The sequence below is a fragment of the Apteryx mantelli genome, unplaced genomic scaffold (genome assembly GCF_036417845.1).
Source record: "Apteryx mantelli isolate bAptMan1 unplaced genomic scaffold, bAptMan1.hap1 HAP1_SCAFFOLD_420, whole genome shotgun sequence".
NCBI lineage: Eukaryota > Metazoa > Chordata > Aves > Apterygiformes > Apterygidae > Apteryx > Apteryx mantelli.
This window is the reverse complement of record NW_027118776.1, coordinates 2,977-17,204: the sequence shown is the minus strand read 5'-3', so window position 1 is coordinate 17,204 and position 14,228 is coordinate 2,977. Positions and strand designations below refer to the sequence as shown.

At 68.5% G+C, this 14,228-nt stretch overlaps 3 protein-coding genes and 1 long non-coding RNA gene across 4 annotated transcripts; 1 reads left to right on the top strand and 3 right to left on the bottom strand.

Moving 5' to 3' along the window:
- Positions 1-856: 856 nt before the first annotated feature.
- LOC136996576 (proline-rich proteoglycan 2-like) lies at positions 857-1,985 on the bottom strand (the record flags this gene model as incomplete). Its single annotated transcript, XM_067317472.1, has 3 exons — positions 1,953-1,985; positions 1,512-1,629; positions 857-1,289 (listed from the first exon to the last, which is right to left on the bottom strand). Coding segments are annotated over exons 1-3 (584 nt in total), but the record flags the coding sequence as incomplete, so codon positions are not given.
- Positions 1,986-5,528: 3,543 nt separating this feature from the next.
- LOC136996575 (uncharacterized) lies at positions 5,529-6,793 on the bottom strand. Its single transcript, XR_010887602.1, has 3 exons — positions 6,723-6,793; positions 6,061-6,203; positions 5,529-5,705 (listed from the first exon to the last, which is right to left on the bottom strand). It is a non-coding gene; the product is annotated as an uncharacterized lncRNA (long non-coding RNA).
- A 988-nt stretch (positions 6,794-7,781) lies between these two features.
- CATSPERZ (catsper channel auxiliary subunit zeta) lies at positions 7,782-10,055 on the top strand. Its single transcript, XM_067317471.1, has 6 exons — positions 7,782-7,790; positions 8,677-8,707; positions 8,994-9,043; positions 9,163-9,216; positions 9,445-9,511; positions 9,829-10,055. Exons 1-6 carry the CDS (start codon positions 7,782-7,784, stop codon positions 10,053-10,055), a joined length of 438 nt encoding a protein of 145 aa, XP_067173572.1.
- Positions 10,056-11,399: 1,344 nt separating this feature from the next.
- On the bottom strand, positions 11,400-13,911 carry TRMT112 (tRNA methyltransferase activator subunit 11-2). Its single transcript, XM_067317470.1, is given in 6 exon segments — positions 11,400-12,247; positions 12,249-12,299; positions 12,409-12,501; positions 13,436-13,471; positions 13,473-13,538; positions 13,805-13,911. Coding segments are annotated over 6 exon segments (378 nt in total). The 5' UTR covers positions 13,886-13,911; the 3' UTR covers positions 11,400-12,196.
- Positions 13,912-14,228: the final 317 nt, after the last annotated feature.

Here is a 14,228-nt window from a genome sequence, read left to right as displayed (position 1 = left end):
TCCCCAAATCCCCCCGAGGAGGGTTTGGGGGGGCCCCAGGGCGGGATTTAGGGGTGCAGGGATTTGGGGGGACCCCCCCCTGACCCCCCGTTTCCCCCCTGAACCCCCATTTCCCCCCCAAGGCACTACATTAACTCAAGGCAGTGTGTTGGGGGGCGATAGGAGGCGTTTTGGGGGGTCCCGACACCCCGTTTCCCCCCCGAAAGCCCCGAATCCCCGCAGGGAGGGTTTGGGGGGGCCCCGGGGTGGGATTTGGGGGTGCAGGGATTTGGGGGGACCCCCCTGAACCCCCATTTCCCCCCCGAACCCCCATTTCCCCCCCCAAGGGACTGTGTCAACGTGTTGGAGGCGTTTTGGGGGGGTCCCGACACCCCGTTCCCCCCCCCGAAAGCCCCAAATCCCCATAGGGAAGGTTTCGGGGTGCCCCAGGGCGGGATTTGGGGGTGCAGGGAGTTTGGGGGACCCCCCGACCCCCCATTTCCCCCCGACACCCCATTTCCCCCCCCAAGGGACTGTGTCAACGTGTTGGAGGCGTTTTGGGGGGTCCCGACACCCCGTTCCCCCCCCGAAAGCCCCAAATCCCCCCGAGGAGGGTTTGGGGGGGCCCCAGGGCGGGATTTAGGGGTGCAGGGATTTGGGGGGACCCCCCTGAACCCCCATTTCCCCCCTGAACCCCCATTTCCCCCCCAAGGGACTGTGTTAACCCAAGGCAGCGTGTTGGGGGCGATAGGAGGCGTTTTGGGGGGTCCCGACACCCCGTTCCCCCCCCGAAAGCCCCAAATCCCCCCGAGGAGGGTTTGGGGGGGCCCCGGGGCGGGATTTGGGGGTGCAGGGATTTGGGGGGGACCCCCCTGACCCCCCCTTTCCCCGCAGCTGGCGCTGGAGCTGGAGCGGGGCGGCGAGCTGGAGCTGCGGGCGCTGCCCGACGAGGTCTGGCGCTTCCTGCAGGCCGAGGCCGGGGGGGGGCTCGGAAACGGGGGGCCCCCGGCGCCCCCCCAACGCCGCCGACGGCGACACCACGCTCCTCTGACCCCCCCAAACACACCCCCACCCCGGGGGGGGTGGTTTTTTGGGGGACCCCCCCCCCAATTCCCAACCTGCCCCCCCCCTTTCGCCCCCGACACCCCCCCTTTCTCTCCCTGCGCTTTCCAGCCGCCCCCGAGGAGATTTTTGGGGGGGGCCCCTTCGGGATTGGGGGGGCCCTTGAGAATTGGGGGGGCCCTTTAGGGATTCGGGGGTCCCTTGGGATCTTGGGGGTCCCTTTAAGGATCTGGGGGGTCCCTTGGGATCTTGGGGGGCCCTTTAAGGATCTGGGGGGCCCCTAAGGATCTGGGGGTCCCCTTGGGAACTAGGGGGTCCCTTTAAGAAGTTTGGGGGGCCCCTGAGGATCTGGGGGGGCCCCCTGGGAACTTGGGGGGCCCTTAGGGTTTTGGGGGGCCCTTTAAGGAGCTGGGGGGGCCTCCTGGACACTTGGGAGTCCCCTTAAGGAGTTGGGGGGGCCCCTTGGGAACTTAGGGGTCCCCTTAAGGAGTTGGGGGGCCCCTGAGGATCTGGGGGTCCCTTGGGATCTTGGGGGTCCTTTAAGGATCTGGGGGGGCCCCCTGAGATCTTGGGGGTCCCTTTAAGGATCTGGGGGGGCCCCTGAGGATCTGGGGGTCCCCTTGAGAATTTGGGGGTCCTTTAAGGATCTGGGGGGGCCCCTCGGGATCTTGGGGGGCCCCTGGAGACCTTGGGGGGCCCTTTAAGGAGCTGGGAGGGGGGGGGGGAAACCTTCAGGTTTAGGGGGGGCGACCTAGGCGCCCCCCAAAATGTAGGGGACCCCCCCAAATTCTGCCGCCCCCCCACCCTCTCCCAAGGGCCCCCCCAAATTTGAAAAGGGGGGGGCTCCCCCTGCACCCCACTTCCGAGACCACTAAGACGGGGGGGGCCCCCCCCCAAAAAAAAAGCCTCACTCGACACTCCGCAACCCCCCCCAAAATCGCCATTTTGGGGGACCCCCCCCCCTTGAAAACCCCCCTGCCTGAAAGAGGGGGGGGGGTCAATTTTGGGGGGACCCCCCCCGTTTTTGGGGGGGGTGCGGAGGGGGGGGGGGGCGCCGCTTCCACGACACTAACGCACCGATTCCTCCACGCGCTTCACTCCCCCCCCCCAAAAAAAATAGGGGGGGGACGTGGGGGGGGGGTCGATTTTGGGGTCCCCCCCCGCTTTGCCAAAGGGGGGGGCGACCCCCCCCGCCACGCGTCACCCCCAAATTTTGGGGGGGGGGCGCTCGAAAGGGCTGTTTTTATACTCCCCCCCCCCCCCCCAGAACCCCGCCGGTTTGGGGGCGTCTGTCTGTCCGGCTCTGCTGTCGTGGGGGGGGGGGCCCCCCCCAAATTTTGGGGGTGTCTCCCCCCCCCTCCTTTGTACAATAAGAGTCTTTTATTCTTCTACGACCGGGTCGCTCATTTGGGGGGGGGGGCGCAAATTTGGGGTCCCCCCCCCCGGGTCCCCCCCAAGTTGCAACTGCTGATTTCATCCCGTTTTGGGGTGAAACTGGGCGATTTTGGGGGCAAATCCAAGGTGGGGGGAGGGTTTTTTTTGGGGGGAGGGAGGATTTTGGGGTTCCCCCCCCGATTAGTCCTATTTGGCCCCCCCCCAAAAAAACTCCCGTTTTTGGGGGGTCCCCGGCACTTTTGGGGGCGTTTCGGAGCTGCCGGCCTCGGTTTTGGGGGGATTTCTGGTGTTTTGGGGGGGTCTCCGCCATTTTGGGGGGGTCTCCGCCATTTTGGGGGTCCCCTCCTCCATTTTGGGGTGCCCCCCACCATCCTGGGCTGCCCCCCCCGCAAATTCGGGGGCTCGCATGGATTTTGGGGTGACCCTGAGGCATTTTGGGGGGGCCCCCCCGTATTTTGGGACCCCCCCCTCTGCAGGTTTCGGGGTGCCCCCCATGTACTTGGGGTCCCCCCTGCTTTTTGGGGTCCCCCCTGCTTTTTTGGGGGGGCCTTCCTGCCCCTCGGGGACCCCCCCCATGCTTTTTGGGGGCCCCCCCACCTCTTGGGGTCCCCCCTCACCTTTCAGGGGCCCCCCCCACTTTTGGGGGTCTCCCCCCCCTTTTTGGGGCCCCCCCCAGACTTTTCGGGGTCCCCCCCACTTTCGGGGTCCCCAATTTAGGGTCCCTCCCACCTTCTGGGCTTCCCCACCCCTTTTCGGGCCCCCCCACACTTTTCGGCCCCCCCCCCATCTTTTGGGGCCCCCCTCCTCTTCGGGGTCCCCCCCTTTGCAGAGTCCCCCCCATTTTGGGGGATCCCCCCTCCTTTTTGGGGTCCCCCTTTAGGGTCCCCCCCCCTTTTCGGGGTCCCCCCTCCTTTCTGGGGTCCCCCCACCTTTTTGACCCCCCCCTTTTGGGGTCCCCCCACCTTTCCGGGCCCCCCCCACCTACCTGAGCGCCCCCCCAACCCCCTCAGGGTGCCCCCCCCTTTTTTTGGGGGGGTGCCCCCCCCGTCCCGCCCCGGAAGCACCCCGACACGCTTACAAAGGGGGGGGGGTTTATTCGGGGGGGGGGCTCAGGGGGGGTCGCGGCGGGGCGGGGCGCCGGCGGGGGGGGGGCGGCGGCGCCACCAGGCCCCCAGCCAGCCCCAGCGGCCCCCCCCCGGCCCCCCCCAGGCTGCGGGGCCGCGGCAGCACCTGCGGGGGGGGGAGGGGCGGGGTTAGAGAAGGGGGCGGGGTTAAATAAGGGGAGGGGTTAAAGAGGGGTGGGTGGGGTTAAAGAAGGGGAGGGGTTAAAGAAGGGGGCGGGGTTAAAGAAGGGAAAGAGTTAAAGGAGGGGGTTAAAGAGGAGGAAGGGGTTAAAGAAGGGGAAGGATTAAAGAGGGGCGGGGTTAAATAGGGGGAGGGGTTAAAGAAGGGGGCGGGGTTAAAGAAGGGAAAGAGTTAAAGGAGGGGCGGGGTTAAAGAGGGGGAGGGGTTAAATAAGGAGAGGGGTTAAAAAGAAGAAAGGGGTTAAAGGAGAGGAGTTGAGTTTAAAAGGGGTGGGGTTAAAGAAGGGGAGGGGTTAAATAAGGGGCGGGGTTAAAGAAGGGGCGGGGTTAAAGAAGGGAAAGAGTTAAAGGAGAGGTTAAAGAGGAAGAAGGGGTTAAAGAAGGGGGAGGGGTTAAAGAGGAAGAGTTAAAGAAGAGGGAGGAGTTAAAGGGGGTGGGGTTAAAGAGGGAGGGGTTAAAGAAGGGGAAGGGTTAAAGAAAGGGAGGGGTTAAAGAGGGAGGGGTGGGGTTAAAGAGGGGGTGGGGTTAAAGGGGGTGGGGTTAAAGGAGGGGTTAAAGAGGGCGAAGGGGTTAAAGGGGGGGGAGGAGCCCCAGAATGGGAGTCATCCCCCCATGTCCCCGATGTCCCCGACCCCCCCGACATCCCCGACCCCCCCAGTGTCCCCTGATGTCCCCAGTTCCCCTGGCGTCCCCCAATGTCCCCAACCCCCCGACATCGCCAACCCTACAATGTCCCATGTCCCTGACCCCCCCAATGTCCCCCAGTGTCCCCGTCCCCAACCCCCTGATGTCCCCAACCCCAACGTCCCCATGTCCCCAACCCTCCAACATCCCCCATATCCCCAACCCCAATGTCCCATGTCCCCGACCCACCCAATGTCCCCAACCCCCTCAATGTCACATGTCCCTGACCCCCCCAATGTCTCCCAGTGTCCCCATCCCCAACCCCCTGATGTCCCCAACCCCAACGTCCCCATGTCCCATGCCCCCGACGTTCCCAACCCCCCGATGTCCCCAACGTCCCCAACCCCCCCGACATCCCCCATGTCCCTGGCCCATGTCCCCAACCCCCCCAATGTCCCCCCCAATGTCCCCCCCAATGTCCCCAACCCCCCCACCATCCCCGGCATCCCCCCATGTCCCCAACCCCCCCATGTCCCCCACCCACTGTCCCCCAATGTCCCCCAAGTCCCCAACCCCCCGACATCCCCCCAATGTCCCCAACCCCCCATGTCCCTGATCCCCCACTGTCCCCCAATGTCCCCCATATCCCCGACCCCCCTGCCGTCCCCGGCATCCCCCCATGTCCCCGACCCCCCTGACGTCCCCCAATGTCCCCCCCAACATCCCCCAATGTCCCCAACCCCCCCGACGTCCCCCAATGTCCCCGGCCCCCCCCGGCATCCCCCCCATGTCCCCCCAATGTCCCCCATGTCCCCAACCCCCCCGATGTCCCCCAATGTCCCCAATGTCCCCCCCCAATGTCCATGTCCCCAACCCCCCCCAGTGCCCCCAACCCCCCTGCCGTCCCTGGCATCCCCCCATGTCCCCAACCCCCCAATGTCCCCCATGTCCCCAACCCCCCTGCCGTCCCCTGCCATCCCCCAATGTCCCCCATGTCCCCACCCCCCCCAGTGTCCCCAATCCCCCAACGTCCCTGACATCCCCCAATGTCCCCGACCCCCCCGCCGTCCCCCCATGTCCCCCACTGTCCCCGATGTTCCCAACCCCCCCCATGTCCCCAACGTCCCCCCCAATGTGTCCCCCCCCCCCCCGGTCACCTGCAGCTGGAACTCGTCGCTAGAAGGCGCCGCAGTTCGCGCCCGTAGCGCCGCGCGGCCCAGAGCGCGGGGGGGGCGGAGCGCGAGCGGCCCCGGAACTCCGCCCCCTCCGCGGCCACGCCCCCTCCGGGCTCCGCCCCCCCCGCGCCGGGCGGGTCCGAGCTCAGGCGGCTCCGCGGCTCTGCTGGGGGGGGGAGGGGAGAGCGGCGGGGGGGGGGGGCAGCGCCCCACCCCCACCAGGCGCCTTTTAGGGGGGGCGGTGGCGCCCCAAAATTGGGGGGGGCGGAGCCCCGTTTGGGGGGGGGGGCAAGGGGGGGCGGCACCCGCTTGGGGCTGGGGATCAGGGTGTCCCCCCCCCCAGAAAGGATTCGGGGGGCCCTTGGGCTGGGGATTGGGGCGTCCCCCCCCCGGAAAGGATTTGGGGGGCCCTCGGGGCTGGGAATTGGGGTGTCCCCCCCCCGGAAAGGGATTTGGGGGGGCCCTTGGGGCTGGGGAACGTGGTGCCCCCCCCCCTCAAATAATTTGGGGGGGGGTCTTACCTGCGGTGGGGGTGCCGGGCTGGCTGGAAGTGGGGGTGCCCCCCCAGGGCGATTCGGGGAGGTCGCGGGGGCGCCCCGCAAAGACGGGGGCTCCTCCGGGAACTCCTCCAGGCGGAACATGCTCCGGATCGGGGCGAGGGGGCCTGGAAAAAGGGGGGGCCCCCCAAATTTCAGCTTTGGACCCCCAAAACGGGCACCCCCATAGCTGGGACCCCCCCCAGGGAACCCCAAAGCCTGGAGCCCCCCCCATAACCAGCCCCCCCGGGGATCCCCAAGCCCAGGGGCCCCCCCAAAACCCCCCCATAACCAGCCCCCCCAGGGGATCCCCAAGCCCAGGGGCCCCCCAAAACCAGCCCCCCCCAGGGGATCCCCAAGCCCAGGGGTCCCCCCAACCCCCCCCATAACCAGCCCCCCCCAGGGGCCCCCCAAAACCCCCCTAACCAGGGCGGGACCCCCCCGAACACCCCCAAATCCCGGCCCACCCCTCACCCCTCCCATAACCAGGCCCCCCCCCAGGCCCGGAACCCCCCCAAAACCCTCCCAATTTCGGCCCCCCCCAACTCCGGAACCCCCCCCATAGCCGTGACCCCCCCCACAGCTCCCCGGGGCCCCCCCAAACTCGCCCCCCCCCCCCCGGTCCCGGCCCCCCCCGGACCCTTCACCTCCGGGTTTGTCGCAGCTCCCCGGCCCGGCTGCCGTCTCCGCGGTGACGGTGTCTGACTGGCAGCGGCGCCGCCCAATCAGCGGCCTGCGCCTCCCGCCGAGACCCCGCCCCCCTCTCGCCCCCAGGTCACGGGACGCCGGGCGGAAGCCCCGCCCCCTCCGGGAGGGCTTCCCTCGCCCGCAGCTAAGATGGCGGCGGCAGCGGCGGCTTTGCCCTCACCCGCGCGCGCGGCGCGGCGCGGCGCTCTAGGCGCACTAGGAGCCGCCTTGCGCCGCGCGCTCTATGGCGGCCGTATTCCCGGCGCGGCTTTACGGCGGCGGAGCGGGGCGGCGCGCGCGGGGCGGGGCGGGGGGGCGCTACGCAGTTTGCGCAGGCGGCGCCTACCGCTTTCTGCTATGAAGGGGGAGACAATTAATTTGGGGGGGTCCCTAATAAATGGGGGGGGCACCTAAAAAACGGGGGGGGCACAGGGAAATGGAGGGACCCTGGGAACTTGGGGGGGCACTTAATTAATTGGGGGGGTCCCTGGGAAATAGGGGGAACCTATAAAATTGGGGGTCCCTGGGAACGTGGGGGGGGGGGTCCCTGGGGACTCGGGGGACCCCAAATAATTGGGGGGGTCCCTGGGAAATGGGGGGTCCCTGGGGATTTGGGGAGCCCCTAATAAATTGGGGGGGTTCCTGGGAAATGGGGGGGGTCCCTAGGGACTCGGGGGACCCCAAATAAATGGGGGGGTCCGTGAGAAATGGGGGGGGTCTCTGGGGATTTGGGGAGCCCCTAATAAATTGGGGGGGTCCCTGGGAAATGGGGGGGGGCCCTGGGGATTTGGGGAGCCCCTAATAAATTGGGGGGGGTCCGTGGGAAATGGGGGGGGGTCCCTGGAACGGGGGGGGGCCCTTGGAACCGGGGGGGGGGGCCCTTGTTGGGGGGGGGTTCCCCGGGTTACGGGGTGCCCCGGAGACCGCGGGGTTCCCGGCTCTCCCAGCAGCCGAGGGGGTCCCCAAGATTTTTGGGGGGGGTCCCTGCCTGACCCCCCCCCAAAATTCAGGAAGGGGCCATGGCGGAGGTAAAGGGGAGGGTGCAGGTTTGGGGGGGCGGGGGACGGTTTTGGGGGGGCGGGGAGGGGGGTTTCGGGGTCCCCCCAGGAGGGAGGGGATGGGGGGGAACCCCAAGGCTGAGGGGGGGCAGATTTGGGGGTTCAGGGCCCCCCAATAACCCCCCATTTTCTCCTAAAAGGGGAGACTGAGCCTTGGCAGCGAGGGGGGGTGAGGCCCCCCCCGGCAGGTTTTGGGGTGCAGGGGACGCGTTTGGGGTGCGGGGAAGGGTCAGGGGGATTTTTGGGGGTGCAGGGAGGATTTGGGGGGGTCCCAGATCCGGTTTGGGGGGGCGCAGGGGGGTGAGGGTGTGGGTGCCGGGGGGGTTTTGGGGTGCAGGCTGGGGTTAGGGCAATATTTGGGGGGATCCGAGGATACTTTGGGGGTTCAGGGTCCGGTTTTGGGGGTGCAGGGAAGGGTTTTGGGGTGCCAGGAGCCTTTTGGGGTGCAGGGAGGGTCTGAGGGATATTTGGGGGGGGTCCGAAGCTGGTTTGGGGTTCAGGGCCCATTTGGGGGTTCGAGGAGGGTTTGGGGCAGCTTTGGGGGTTCAGGAAGCTTTTGGGGGTGCAGGGAAGGGGTTTGGGGGTGCCCGGCGCATTTTGGGGTGCACAGAGGGTTTGGGAGATGTTGGGGGGGGCTGAGACTGGTTTGGGGGTTCCGGCTCCGTTTTGGGGTGCAGGGCGATTTGGGGGGTCCGGTATCAGGTATGGGGCAGCTTTGGGGGTGCAGGGAGGGTTTTGGGGGGCCCGTTTCGGGGTTTGGGCATTTTGGGGGGGGGCAGAGGGCATTGGGGGGGTCGGGTCACCCCAATAACCTCCCCCCAGATTTTGGGGGTGACCCCTCCGTGCTGCCCCCCAGCACCTCGAAGGAGCTGGACCTGCTCGAGGAGGTAGGGACGGATTTTGGGGGGGGTCGGGGCGGATTTGGGGGCGCAGGGGGGGGGATTTTGGGGGGGGCAACGACCTCAGAGCCCCCCCCCAAAATCTCCGTGCCCCCCAATTTTCCCGCTCCTCCGACAGGGGAAGAGATTTCGGGGCCCCCCCCGAGCCCCCCTCGACCCGGAGCCCCCCGAGGGCTCCCAGGTGAGTCGGGGGGGGCCCCAGGGCCACCCCAAAACCACGGGGGGGTCCCCCAAATCTGCCCCCCAACTTTCTCCCCCCTCCCCCCCTTGCCAGGGACCCCCCAAAGCCACCGACCCCCCCGGACCCCCGAGGAGCTGGTGAAGGTGGGTTTTGGGGTGCAGCACCCCCGGACGAGGGGGAGATTTGGGGGGGGGGCAGGGAGGGTTTGGGGGGGGTCGCAGCCCCTATTTTGGGGTGTCCCGACCCCCTTCGCCCCCCCCAGGACCCCCGTTTTTTGCGGCACCTCCGGCGCCACCACCTGAACCTCAAAGTCACCGTGAGTCTGCGGGGGGGGTCCCCAAACCCTGGGGGTCCCCAAAACCCTGGGGGCCCCCCCAAAACCCTGGGGGAACCCCAACCCCCCCGGGGGGGGGGTTCCCCTAAGCCCCCCCCCCAAACCCCTCCCAAACCCAGCCCCCCCCCCCGGGCTCCCCTGGATTTTGGGGGGCTGCAGGGGGGGGGATTTGGGGGGGGGTCCCCCATTAACGGCCCCCCCCCCCCCCAGATCCCGCAGCCCCTCCGGGAGCTGATGGAGACGGAGGCGCTGGCTATTTTGGGGGACACCCTGGAAGGTGAGGGGGGGGGGCGGATTTGGGGGGGTCCCCTGGGGGAATTTGGGGGGCCCTAGGGGTATTAAGGGGATTTGGGGGGGTCTTGGGGGTCCCGGGGTGGAAATGGGGGATCTGGGGGGGTCCCAGGAGGGTTTGGGGGGGTCTTGGGGGTCCCGGGGTGGAAATGGGGGGTCGGGGGGGGTCCCAGGAGGGTTTTGGGGGGGACTTGGGGGTCCCAGGGGTGGAAATGGGGGTGGGGGGGGTCTCCGGGGGTCCCCTGGGTGCAGTGGGGGGGGCATTTTGGGGGGGGTCAGGGTGGCACTGACCCCCCCCCCCAGCGTACCGGGGGCGCCTGGGCCGGGGGCACCCGCTCACCCAGGAGCTGGAACAGCGGCGGGGGGAGCTGGACCCCAGGGGCCCCCCACCCCCCCGCCCGGACCCCCCGAAATCCAGCCCGGAGCCCCCGACAACGAGCCGGGACCCTCGACGGCCGCCCTGGACCCCCCCAAATCCCCCCAGCGGGGCCCAGGGATCCCCGGCTCCCCGCGTTGACTCTGAAGCCTAATGTTGACCTTGGAACCCCCCCCCCCCTTTCGCGGTGACCCCTGATCCCTCCCCCACGGTGACCCCAGACCCCACTCCTGACCCCAGGCCCCAATGCCCCTAACCCCGGGGGTGACCTCTGACCCCAGGGGTGACCCCGCCCCCTCCCAAGCCTGACCCCGGACTCCAATGGGGCCCCCTGACTCCCAGCGTTGACCCTGGACCCTAATGTTGACCTTGGACCCCCTCCCCCATGGTGACCCCTGACCCCCCCCTCATGGTGACCCAGGGGTGACCCCTGACCCCAGCCCCCTCCCGAACCCCCAAATATACATGGACCAATGAACCCGGATACCTGGGTCCTCTTTGGGGGGGAGGGTGGGGTTTAGACCGGACGCCTGGGCCCTCCCCTCGGCTCCGCCCCCCTCTTTGCACTGGCTCATGCAAATGTGAGCAGCCAGGCGCCAGGGCCACGCCCCTCTCATGAATATGCAAAGCAGGGGAGGGCATGTGTGCACATGCAGCACCTGGGGTGCCACACTCCCCGCCCCTTATGCAAATAGCACCGCCGCGTGGCAACGCCCCTTATGCAAATAGCACCACCGCATCCCCCTGCCCGCCCTTATACAGAAGCTGCTGGCCCCGCCCCTTATGCAAATAGCACCGCCGCGTTGCAACGCCCCTTATGCAAATAGCGCTGCCACATCCCCCCACCCGCCCTTACACAGAGGCTGCTGGCCCCGCCCCTTATGCAAATAGCAATGCCGCGTTGCAACGCCCCTTATGCAAATAGCACCGCCGCATCCCCCCCACCCTTATACAGAGGCTGCTGGCCCCGCCCCTTATGCAAATAGCACTGCCACGTTGCAACACCCCTTATGCAAATAGCACCGCCACGTTGCAACGCCCCTTATGCAAATAGCACCACCGCATCCCCCCACCCACCCTTATACGGAGGCTGCTGGCCCCACCCCTTATGCAAATAGCACCACCGCGTTGCAACACCCCTTATGCAAATAGCACCACCGCATCCCCCACCCGCCCTTATACGGAGGCTGTGGGCCCCGCCCCTTATGCAAATAGACCAATGCATGCTCCACCCCTTATGCAAATAGCACCACTGCACTCCGGCCCCCACCGGAAGCCATATCTTGGGGGGGGGGGAGGCAACACCCCCAAACCTGGGGGTCCCCCCCAAATTTAGGGTCCCCCCACCGTGTCCCCCAGGCCTGTGGGTGCCCCCCCCCAAAAAAAATCTCCCCCTGGGGGGGGTCACACCTGGGTCCCTTTTGGGGGTGTCCCCGGACGCCTGGGCCCCCCCCCCCGTTTGCCCGGGGGGGGGGGACACGAAGGAGGAGACAGTGCCGAAGGGGAACTGGTTTATTGAGCGGCGGCGCGGACACGCGTGTCGGGGGGGGGACACGCGTGTTTGGGGGGCGACACGCATGCAGCAGCCCCGCACACGCGTGTGCAGCCCCACATACATGTTTCATGGCTCCTTCACGCGTGTAACAGCCTCGCACACGCATGTGCAGCCCCGCACATGCATGTAGCAGCACCACATACGTGTTTGACACCTCCTTCACATGTGTAGCAGCCCCGCACACGCATGTAGCAGCCCCACATACGTTTGATGGCTCCTTCATGCGTGTAACAGTCTAGCACATGCGTGTGCAGCCCCGCACATGCATGTAGCAGCCCCACATACATGTTTGATGGCTCCTTCACGTGTGTAACAGTCTCGTACACGTGTGTGCAGCCCCACATACATATGTAGCATCCTGCACACGTGTCCAACGGCCCCTTCATGCATGTAGGAGCCCCACACACGCGTGTAGCATCCCACCTACGTGTCCGATGGCCCCTTCACGCATGTAGGAGCCCCTTCATGCGTGTAGGAGCCCCGCACACGCGTGTAGGAGCCCCGCACACGTGTCCGACATCCCCATCACGCATGTAGGAGCCCTGCACACGCGTGTAGCATCCTCCACACGTGTCCGACGTCCCCATCATGCATGTAGGAGCCCCGCACACGCGTGTAACATCCCGCACACGCATCCGACGTCCCGCACACGCCTCCGCCGGCCGGGTCCCGCCCGCGCCGCCCGGCACACGCGTGTGCTGCCGCCGCCCCACACACGCGTGTGCCGCCGCCGCCTCCGCTCAGGCCTCGTCGTCACCCAGCAGCATGTTGGGGATCCCCTTGGAGACGGGGGAAGCGGCGCCCCGAATCGGGACACTCCAGCACCCCCTCCACCACCTCCACCTGCCGGGGGGGGGGCGGGGGGGTCACGGCGGGGGTCCCCCCGTGATTTTGGGGACCCCCCCCGGCCCCGTTTTGGGGGTTCCCCCCCCCCCCCTTTTTTTTTTTTTACCTCCAGCAGCAGGTGATGGAGGCGCCGCAGAAATTCCTCGTCGGCTTCGTAGTCGGGCGCCGGCTCCGGGGGCAGCTCCGAGGGGTGGCCCAGCTGCGGGGGGGGACACGGACACGGGGGGGGGTCACGGGGGCCCCCCCCAATCGCCCGCACCCCCCCCCAGGGGGCTGGGGAGCCCCCCGGATTGCTAGGGAGCCCCCCCCGAGGGGTTGGGGAGGGGGTTTCCTACACACCCCCCCCCGAATCGGGGACACCCCTAAAGCTGCCCCCCCCAAATTCCCCCCCCCCAAACCGGGGACACTCTAAATCTGCCCCCCCCCAGTTCCCCCCCGAAACTGGGACCCTCCAAATCTGCCCCCCCCAGTTCCCCCCCCCCCCCAAATCGGGGACACTCTAAATCTGCCCCCCCCCCAGGTCCCCCCCGAAACTGGGACCCTCCAAATCTGCCCCCCCAGTTCCCCCCCCCCAAATCGGGGACACCCTAAACCTGCCACCCCAATTCCCCCCCCCAAACTGGGACCCCCCAAATCTGCCCCCCTGGTTCCCCCCCCTCAAACTGGGACCCCCCAAACCTGCCCCCCTGGTTCCCTCCCCCAAAATGGGACCCCCTGGTTCCCCCCCCAAATCAGGGACCCCCCAAACCTACCCCCCCGGTTCCCCCCCACAAAATGGGACCCCCCCAACCCTGCTCCCCCGGTTCCCCCCCCCAAACCGGGACCCCCTGGTTTCCCCCCAAAACCGGGACCCCTCAAACTGAGACCCCCCGGTTCCCCCCCCCAAATCTGTCCCCCCAATTCCCCCCCCAAACCGAGACTCCCCCCAAACCTGCCCCCCAGTTCCCCCCCCCAAACCGCGACCCCCCCAACCGCGACCCCCCGGTTCCCCCCCTCAAACCTGCCCCCTCAGTTCACCCCCCAAACCGGGAGCCCCCCATACGTGCCCCCCCATTCGTCCCCGAAACCGGGACCCCCCAAACCGGGCCCCCCCGGTCCCCCCCCCCCAAACCGGGCCCCCCCCGGTCACTCACGCTGGCGGCCGCCTGCAGCAGCGCCGCCCACTGCAAGCCGCGGCACCAGCCGCGCTACGAACGGCGCGTTGAAGGGCACCGGGCGCACTCGCACCTCCGAGGCCTGCGGGGGGGGCGCCGTGAGCGGCGGGGGGGGGGGACCGGGCCCGGTACCGGACCCCCCCCCCCTCCCCGGGGGGGAGCGCGGAGCTGCGGAGCGGGGAGGCCGCGAGGGGCGGGGTTTCCGGTGAGGGGGCGGGGCTTCCGGTGAAGGGGCGGGCGATTCCGGTAAGGAGGCGGAGGGTTCCGGTAACGGGGCGGGGTTTCTCGGGGAAGGGGGCGGGGTCTCCCGGTAAAAGGGGGGGGCGGGGTGTGGGGGTTGGGGGGCACCTGGATGCGGAGGGGGAAGCCGCCGCCGGGGCGGAGGCCGCGGACGTGCGACGTGAGGAGGTTGTGCGTGAGCAGCTTCATGGTCGCCGCCGCCGCCACCACCGTGTGCGCCCCGGCCGCGCTGCTTCCGCTTCCGCCGCCGCGCTTCCGGTTGATGCGCGTCACTTCCCGCCGCGCGGCGCGGGCGGGGGGGTGCGTGTGGAGGGGGGAATCGGGCGCATGCGCAGTGCGGCGGCGCAGGGAGGGCGGGGCGGGGCGGGCGGCGTCGCCAGGGCAGCGGCGGTGCTGAGGGCGGGGCCATCGCGGGGGGCGTGGCAGGGGGCGGGGCCTGCCGGCGGGCGGGGGTCGGAGCCGCGGCGAGCGCGAGGATGGCGGGGATCGAGGGTAGCGCCGGGGCCGTCCGGGACCCCCCGGTTATTGCACC